The sequence below is a fragment of the Ammodytes marinus genome, assembly GCF_949987685.1.
Source record: "Ammodytes marinus genome assembly, chromosome: 12".
In the NCBI taxonomy this organism is placed as follows: domain Eukaryota; kingdom Metazoa; phylum Chordata; class Actinopteri; order Uranoscopiformes; family Ammodytidae; genus Ammodytes; species Ammodytes marinus.
In genome coordinates, this window is record NC_137216.1 from 26249691 (window position 1) to 26258985 (window position 9295).

The following is a 9295-nucleotide window of genomic DNA, read 5'->3' on the forward strand; positions in this document are numbered from 1 at the left end:
ACTTCAGTAAAAACCTCGTAATAATACATCCAGAAAAGATTAGCATATCTTCATCACCTCGGCAGGTGTTTTATTTAACCACAATGCCTTGCAGCAGCAGCAGCAGTATGGGTTGCATGTGTTACAGTCAAAACCAAAAGAAGTTTGTTGGTTTCATGAAAAGTGCCTCCATCCCCCCCTTTCAATCCAAAAGCAAAAAAACACTTTCATGGTTCACTTTCAAAGTCTGCTGCCGACCCTCTCTTCTCCCCCCTTAAGACACGGGCCACTACATCATACACTCTTTGCATGGATACATATTGGATATCTGCCATATATGAGTCATTTGCTGCCTGTAAGCTTCACGTTTTCTGACATGATAAAGTGAAGAGCCCTGAGGTGAACTTCTCAGTGCCTTTGTCATGATGGCAGTCTCAGGCTCCTGTTTAAAACGCAGTTGTTTTTGGTCCAGTTGTGAATTCTGTTCGGTGGGTGGGTTCCATTCCGTTGTGTCATCTTATGGTCCACAGTACCGCCCTCTATTGGTGGGTTAGAGTTTAGAGAACTGAATGAGGTTCCTGTTGATCTCTGCCACGTTCCTGCAGCCTGGAGTAGATCAAAATAAATAAAGTTTAAGCGGATGGAATATTCAGTATTCAGCATTGATTACACTGATCACGTTTTGAGTTAAGTTTTTTTTTTATTTGTCAATTAAAAAGGTGCAACGAATAACTTTTAAATATTTCTGAAACAGTCTCCTTTTTCCTCTGATGATCATAGACGACATTGTGACCGCAAACGAAAACATCAAGTGCAAAGAATGTTATTTTAATTACGTTTTTCTTAATGCCTTTGTCAGGGGAACGCTCACAGCTGGCATAGTAAAAACACTACCGCTTTTGTCAAAAGGGGGTGCAAAAATGAACACAAAATGAAAGTTCCTCGGAGAACCTTTAACACAAGGCTTCACTGAAATTCGTCCCGCAAACCGGATCAGATAACAAACAACAACATAACACTTGTTTAACTTGGACAGAAGATTGAGTATTCAGAATAGTGAGTTGGTAACACTGATCACAGTTCAGCTTCGAGGGACTTGACCTTCATGCGTCTCTCACCTGATAAAGCCATGGACAGACGGAACTCATCGTTTAAGATTTGCAGCACTTCCCTCACTCCTTCCTCACCCTGAAAGATCACACAAGACCAATTGTTTATTTTTGAATTAAGACCAAATACAACATATAACTCTATAGTACAATCTATGTATACAATCAACATAACAAGGACACATCTTCTCTCCTTTTAAAGGTGTGATAAAAAAATGTGTCACATTTTTACACCAGGACAGATAAAGTCTTATTTAGTTCTGTTGGATGTCTGTGGTTGCGTTGTTGATTTTTGTTCAGTCGGCAAAAGATAAAGTGCAACACAATCTTGACTTGTGAGTTCAGATGGCATAACAGCTCTACACTTGGCAAACAGTGACTATAACGTCATAGTTTATCATGTAAACCTCACACCAAGGTCCTAGCTCCAACAATATTAATGACGTTCAAGGATACACTTAATCTCTCAAGGACAGTGTCTTAGTATGTTGAGCGTTTGTTTATATGTGGTTAGAAGCTAAACGGGAAAAGATAATCTGATCTTTACTTTACGGAAAACTGAAAAATAAAATAGTGAAAATATTCCAGTAAAAAATTAACATTTTAATATGGTTGATATTCAATCTCAAAACACAAACAGTAATCACACAGTAAACACAGTCTTGATGTTTGTACCTTGTATGCAAGGCCCCACACTGCTGGACGTCCGATGAAAACACACTTGGCTCCCAGGGCCAGAGACTTCAATACATCACTTCCTGTCCTGATGCCTCCGTCCAGATAGACCTCGATGCGGCCCTGCACCGTGTCCACGATCTCTGTCAGCGCGTCAATCTGTTAGAGACAGAGGGGAAGATATGAACAAGGCCAATGTATCTTACAGCAGGGTAAGCAATGGTTCAGTCTCTTTTATTTTGAAGGAGGATAACCAAAGCCCTGCTGTCAATACTTGTAAGAGTAATTTAGTATTGTCATTTTGATGAATATGCTCATTTGTTTTCTTGACAAAGGTTTAATGATAAGATGGAAACCACGTTCATGTTCGAATATGAATATGAAGCTGGAGCCAGGAGATCATAAACGTAGCTTAGCGTAATAAGAGGAAACTGTTTTTTAATCTATAAAAAAAAAACCTGCTTGTTATTTTTTCACAAAATTGTTATTTGCCAGACTATTTCACACTCGGCACAGTGACTTCCTCGATTGTTTATCAGTTGCATGGCAACTTCAACGTGACAACAAGGAAAACATATAGCCTAAAAACGTGCTGATACACTTTGGTTTTTAAAGTTATATTTATACTTGTTATTTAGTGAGATGCTGATACGTACAGTAATGAGAGTGGAATCTGCTCATCCAACTCTCAGAAAGCTTTTGCCCTGTTTACTTTTCCCTTCTTATTATATAAGTACCACTATTAAGTAACACTGCCTCTTAAAATCCTTCTAAAAACATGCCACTATAGAAAAACAATTATCTTCAATGTAACATTAGGAGAACCGTGTTCAGTCAGTACCGATGCAGGGCCTCCATCCAGCTGCCTGCCCCCGTGGTTTGACACTATGATGCCCTGGACCCCGTGCTCCACAGCCAGCTCTGCGTCCTCTTTGGTCAGGATCCCCTTGATGATGATGGGCAGGCGCGTGATGGACTGCAGCCAGTACACATCCTTCCAGCTGATAGACGGGTCCAAGGTGTTGGCCGGGATCCCATACTCCTCTGGGCCCGCTGCTGCCTCCTGCTACATATCACCATGGTAAAAAAAAGAATTTAAGTATCTATTCGATATACAAATGAACTCTGCTGCACAGATACTGGTGCCTGTACTTGTCTTTAACTGATTGCTTTAAAGGTGCAGTGTGTAATAAAGCTGTATTTTGGCGTCATCTAGATTCGAAATCTAGAATCTAGATGTGCTGTTTCTATCCCTCCTGTTCAGAGAATTTACAGAAGCTATAGTGGCCTTCAAAGAAAAGAAGCTAGTTACTTAAGATGGCATCATCCAGCATTGCCTCAAGTTTTTCCACAATATCAAGTGGTGAGGTGAAGATATGTTTAGTTATTTAATCTATAGTATGTCTTCCAACAGGTGCATTTACCCAGTATGCAAACTTCTGTAGAAACATGGCACTAGAACATGGCGGCGTATCCTGCTCATATGTAGATGAAAAACGCTCATTCTAAGGTAATACATTTTATTAAATGCTTATATATTACATTATGCTAGTACAGAGAATAAGGATTTTGAGATATTTAAAACATACCTGGAACACTCCATCAAAGTTCTTGACCTTGAGGTGTGGTGGCAGTTTGAACTGGTTGCGTATGTCGTTGCGGCGCTTCCCAGTGTATGGGACGTCCACAGTGAGGACCAGAGCCTTGTACCCCAGCCCCTCCACACGGTGAATGATCTGCTCTGACAGCTTCCTGTCCCGGTACACGTACAGCTGGAACCAGCGGTAACCGTTTGGGGCTGCCGCCGCGATCTCCTCCACGGAGCAGGTGGAGTAAGTGCTGGCGATGTAGCACGTGTTCAGTGCCTCGGTGGCTGTGACGTCGAAGGAAAAAAATAATTACTTTGCAAATTGAATATCAAAGGTACATATAGATCTGAAAAGTTCAGTGTCAAAGTAAGGTTAAGGTTAAGGTTAAACTTCTGGGAACTCATTTTGACTAGGTCTGGGCAATCAATACCAAATGAATCAAAACTGACATTCAGAGCTTTTAATCAACGTTATCTTGCCCATGTTGGTTATTTTTATTAATATATTTGAAATGCTGTTTCTTAATATTTGTTTACAAGAAATGTATGTTATGTTCTACTTTTCAGATGGCAAAAAAAAAGAAAAACCTAATAATCGTTCAATAATTGCGATGTAGGCAAAATGTTCTATTCACCTTGATATTGATTTGAAGTCAAATCACCCAGCCCTACTCTTGACTTGTGAAATGTAGGAATAGTAATTGTCTACTTGCTTCAAATGGCTTTTGTCCAACAGCAACACATCCACACAGTGCTCACCCCTTGATGTGGCGATCTCCCCCTCATGCCAGGCCAGACAGTGGAAGGCGGTGGGGGCGATACCCACTGGAAAGCTGATCTCCATCCCCTGCACCGTGGTCCGTGTGTCGCTCACAGACACATCCCGTAAGATACGAGGCCTCAGGCGGATCCTGAGTGACAGGTGAGAGATGGACATGGTGAATATTCCCACCGAAAGCATTCTACTACTTTTATAATTCATTACATTGGTTTATTCTTCCACTTTATTAAACTTATTTTGGAGGAAAAAGGCTTGATCTAACTCTGCAACTAAACCAACCTGCTGAAAAAGTCCTGCAAAATCGTAATGTTTAGTATTGGAGAAATCCTCTTGGAGATGACCACATGCTGTCTTTACAGGATATTTCAAATTTCTTTGATAAACTCTTGGATTCTGTTTATCCCGAAGCTATGACTTTCCACCATCTTTCCAAGACACATCTCAACCTGAATTCTTCTTTAGGAAAATGTCTAACCGGACCCCCAAACACACCAGCAAACACATCCCTAGTGACAGGGCTGCTGTATATAAACAATAATGTCCACAACCATAACAGTGAGTAATGATCAGTCTTTACAGTAGACGTTAGGGAAGCTGGGAGGAATGCACAAAGAGACACGGGGAACAAAAAATCACAAGCTTGCATCTTTGTCCCTATGGCAATGCAACCTTCAAAACAATTCTTCATTCACTACGGGGGGGGGGGGGGGGGGGGGGTTTGAACATCGGTTATGTGGTAAAAAAATGTAACTTGCCTGTTAGTGATTAGAATACATCACAGAAACACACACTTTGCTGTACACAGAAATCAGTTACAGTGGTCAAAGTCCACAAAAGCTTTCATTTACACAGACTGTGTCCTCGTATGACCTTCAGTTGTAGTGTTAAAACATATTTAAATATATTATGTCAGCCACAAATTGGGATTTTCTTTCTTCCTGTGAGTAAAGATCGTTTATTAGTTATGAGAATATACCTTAAGAAAATATTTCACTTCTCTAAAACACCCAAAGTCACAAAGTGTACCTTTAAAATGCCAGAAGACACTTCTACTGTACATTGTGTTTGTTGCACCTAACCTTGAATGTCCAGGGGGGGGGGGTGGGGGGAGGTGGTAAACTTAATTTATTCTCAGCGTACCTTTTGTAAGCCAGTATATTGTCATCCCTGGTGCAGCATTCGTCGGCTCCAGCTGCATAGTAGTCCCAGGTGGCCTTTGAGAGATGCTCCTTTGCATACTCCTCAAAGTCTGTCAGGCATACCATAGCCATCTCTGCACAGCGACCTCCCTCTCTGTGTGGGGGGACAGAGATATTCGCTTTTCAATTCAATGGGTATTGACATCGGCATAATGACAAGGGTGGAAAAGGAAGAAGATAATTACTACCCATCAAGATAAGTATGTCATTTCATAATATATGAACAGGCCGTTTGAATAGTCAACAGCTCACTTTACTTAGCTTCATTTGTTTGTTTTTTCTAGTCCATACTACAACCATTCACTCTTCATATTTTTACCCACCCATTCCATTGTCATCTGGAAACTAGGTTTATATATTTTTTTACTTTGCATGTGAGTCAAAAAAAAGCTGCAGGCAACAACAGAACACACACGCACAGTTCACAATTTAAATTGACAAAATGCTAAACTACTTTACATGCAAAAGATTTTTTAGCTTCAGGACTTACCACAAATGATTGATCTTTCATAAACAAAATCCCTCACTCTCACATGACACAGCCTCCTCCACGACTGACAGACTTAAGTTGCAACATCACTGCACAAACTAAATAAAAAAAACTACCCTCCTCCTATCAGCAAAGGTATGGTGCAATCAGTCAACAAATCTACAGTTGTGCTGTCACACTTAGACGTTTGAGCAAGTTTAAAAACATTTTTTTTTGGTTAAAAACAGAGCTAAATCCTTGTGCTCACAGCGTTGCTTTTGTGTCAGTCAGAATCAAACTTCCATAGAGCCATTATGAAAGCCACGGACAGTCAGTGTATGTGACCCAAGGGTGACATCTGCTCTTATTGTGTTTACACAAGCTGGAAATGTGCTGATGGTGACTCCAACTGTATGGTGAGGGACAGTGCACTGTGGTACAGGTGGGAGGCTACATACTAGACACATGTGGGCCTTTAGACAGTGTGTACACAGGCCCACATGCTAACACATACAAACAGGTGATACCACTGCTGTCACCTGAAAACCTTGCAGCTCTCCTTTCAGTGGTCGTCACATTGGTATAAATAGAAATGCATTCAATTATAGAGCGATAAAAGATAATCATTAACCAGACGTTGTGCACTTTGTAACCTTGTTCAGAGAAGTGCTGTATAAATAAAAGTAATTTAAGGTTATTTGTGCAAATGGTGAAAAAACACACAACAGCTGGAGTAGCCTACCACATGCAAGTATATTCTTATAGAAGTAAATAATTCAATTACACAATGTAAAACAAAACTATATTTTAGAAAAATAAATAAATTGTAAATCTGCGACTTTGATCTCCAATAGATAGAATGTGCAATGGAAAGGTAAACTTAATCAAACAAGGAAAACGTTAATGCATTCTAATTTAAATTGTGCACTGGTGGATTTTACAGACCTTTATCAACTCTTGAAGGATAAGGTAGGCTTTTATTTTATGTATGACGTTTTGTTTACAACTTACAAGCTGACTTGTTGTGAAAGCTGGAAGACGCAAGACGTACAACTATCAAAAGCTCGATAGACTTACAGTCTGCAGGTGACAGTCGCAGGCGGAAAGGTAAGGTAGGCTACTGTTTCCGCGGTGGAAAAAGGCTTTTAGGTTGTCAGAAGTTGTTAGTTAGCGACGTTTATGAGATGTCCATGGTTAGCGTAGCATGGAAGTTAAATATTAAAAGGAAGGCGGGTCAAACCAAAATCTGACGCTGCTTCCTTCATTTGACGCGATAGGCCTACATACTTTTACATTTTTACGTCCTTTTATTTTGTTATCAAACCCTGCCAAAGGGTTTAGTCACTTTTAAACCCGATTTCTAAATGCATAGGTAAAAAAAACAGAGGCGTCACTTCTACGTTGAAAGTCAGTTGCCAGACAACCGTGTCGACAACTTTATTTGTACTAAAAAACAAGAACAAAAAAATCAGAGATAGCCATGGACCAGATATCCTATAAATTGATTGATTCAATGCCACTTTATTTTGCATAACACTAAAATTTCCCCAGTTGATAACATTTTCACTTAGCATTTTCAATTTGCCAAGGTTTTTGGTGGTGCTAAAATGAGTAGACCTAGATAAAATAAAAACATAGACTAAATGACAATAGGGCAAATATTTGTAGGAGTAGCCTATTTAAATGTGTGAATTTAAGCTAAGCATAATGGTTTTCTGTGTTTGATATCATCATTGTAGCCTAAATTTAATAATTAATGTTTTGTGTAGAACACTAGCCTAATTCAAAAGTGGTAAAACAAATCTACATCATGTAGCCTAGTAACACAGTTTATAAAAATTTAAAAAAATATTAAAATAATTGTATGGAATAAAATCTCTTCTTGTAATTAATTATTTAACCTTTTGTTCAAGTATTTAACTTGATAAAAAATCAAATAGATCCTGTTGTATCAATAGTTTATAAGAGTTTTTCTGTTTTTTTGTCTGTCCGAACAAACACAGTTCAATGTATGAAGAGGCAGTGTTGAGTTGATGCTTTTCTGTTGTGTTTACTCACAAATGACAAGTGTTCATTCTCTCTCAGCAGAACTTCTTCTCTCCCGACAAATTTATAACCTGTGAACACACCACAACCAACACAGGAAGCAAAGGGGGTAAGTATCTGTGCTACTGACAATACTGACACACAACTATGATACCAATACCACTACAATTACAATACTGCAGATATATGTTATACCAAAGTACAATGATTATATTTTTTTATTTAGAAAATATGCATATGTGCATGTCTATGTGTGTTACACGTTTGTCTGTGTGCATCTATCCTGTATATATTTCACATGCGGGAATGTGCGTGTATTTGGAATGCTATCTTGGTCTTTTCTCTCAAATTTAATTTAACATTTTCACAGTTTCATATTCAAATCCCTAGAGCCCTTTGTCATTGAACTGATTTTGATGGAAATAAATAAACTTCATTATCTTTAAATTACTTTTACTGAAACCACTAGTAGTATTTTTACAGTTTCAACTGGTGCTACTTACAGTGGGAAAAGACATACTTAGTTGTAGCGTGTACTAATTAATAATCCATATATTTAATAATACTTGTACATTTGTGTTTATGTCTTCTTATATTGATCAAAGAATGCTTTTGATTAGACGTAGTACATTTAGATACTGCCGTCCTGTAGAACTGTTCAAGTACCAAACAGAGAAGTACAAGTGGTCAACTATGAACACTTGAGGGCAGTGTAATACCGAATTAAAGTCCCATTTTAAAGCCCCATGCAGCATCTGTAAAGTAGATCAACACAAGCAGACTTACATTTAATGTGTGTGTGTGTGTGTGTGTGTGTGTGTGTGTGTGTGTGTGTGTGTGTGTGTGTGTGTGTGTGTGTGTGTGTGTGTGTGTGTGTGTGTGTGTGTGTGTGTGTGTGTGTGTCAGTACTACACGGCACAAAGTCAGTGTCTCTATAGAAACTACAATTGACCTCTGAAGACTCGCCTGTTACCGACACAAACACAATGTTACACTACTACACACTCTACAACACTGGGCATACAGTAGGCCTACATGCTATCTATCACTACTGTTAAACTGGAATGTCTCTGGTTGTTTTTAATACTTAAAGACAGCATATGTGAGTACTTGAAAAATAACAATATAAAAAAAGTAATATTTCTATTTATTTATTTTTTATTATTTAGAGTTGTTTACGTGCTTTTGTGGCACTTCAAATTCATAAAATATAAAATATACAATGTTTTTCCATAATGTATTTATTCCACCATGGAGTCTTGCTATGATGTATTACTTATTTTACCTTTGTTTCTATGTTTATTTACTCTAGGTCTGTTTTGTTTCAAAGTGGCTGGATGTGTGTGTTTTTGTGTGTGTGTGTGTGTGTGTGTGTGTGTGTGACTGTGTGTGTGTGTGTGTGTGTTTGTGACTGTGTGTGTGCGTTTGTGTGTGTGTGTGGTGTGTGTG

At 38.8% G+C, this 9295-nt stretch overlaps 1 protein-coding gene across 2 annotated transcripts; it reads right to left on the bottom strand.

Annotated features, from left to right (window-relative positions):
* Positions 1-58: 58 nt before the first annotated feature.
* Positions 59-7017, bottom strand: hao2 (hydroxyacid oxidase 2 (long chain)). Of its 2 annotated transcripts, none has more exons than XM_080038751.1 (8): positions 6878-7017; positions 5273-5425; positions 4111-4262; positions 3353-3636; positions 2605-2829; positions 1764-1922; positions 1098-1167; positions 59-585 (listed from the first exon to the last, which is right to left on the bottom strand). In XM_080038751.1, exons 2-8 carry the CDS (start codon positions 5401-5403, stop codon positions 530-532), a joined length of 1077 nt encoding a protein of 358 aa, XP_079894877.1. In that variant the 5' UTR covers positions 5404-5425; positions 6878-7017; the 3' UTR covers positions 59-529. The 2 variants fall into 2 exon arrangements, with proteins under 2 accessions (XP_079894877.1, XP_079894878.1); XM_080038752.1 differs by lacking the exon at positions 6878-7017 and adding an exon at positions 6746-6869.
* Between the last annotated feature and the right edge of the window lie 2278 nt (positions 7018-9295).

Bases quoted from the DNA above. Each gene is read 5' to 3' on its own strand.
- hao2 (XM_080038751.1), bottom strand. From the start codon at position 5,403: ATGGCTATGGTATGCCTGACAGACTTTGAGGAGTATGCAAAGGAGCAT. The intron at 3,637-4,110 runs GTGAGCACTGTG...TCGACGTCACAG, and splicing joins GGAGATCGCCACATCAAGGG to CCACCGAGGCACTGAACACG. The intron at 2,830-3,352 runs GTATGTTTTAAA...GGTGATATGTAG, and splicing joins ACTTTGATGGAGTGTTCCAG to CAGGAGGCAGCAGCGGGCCC.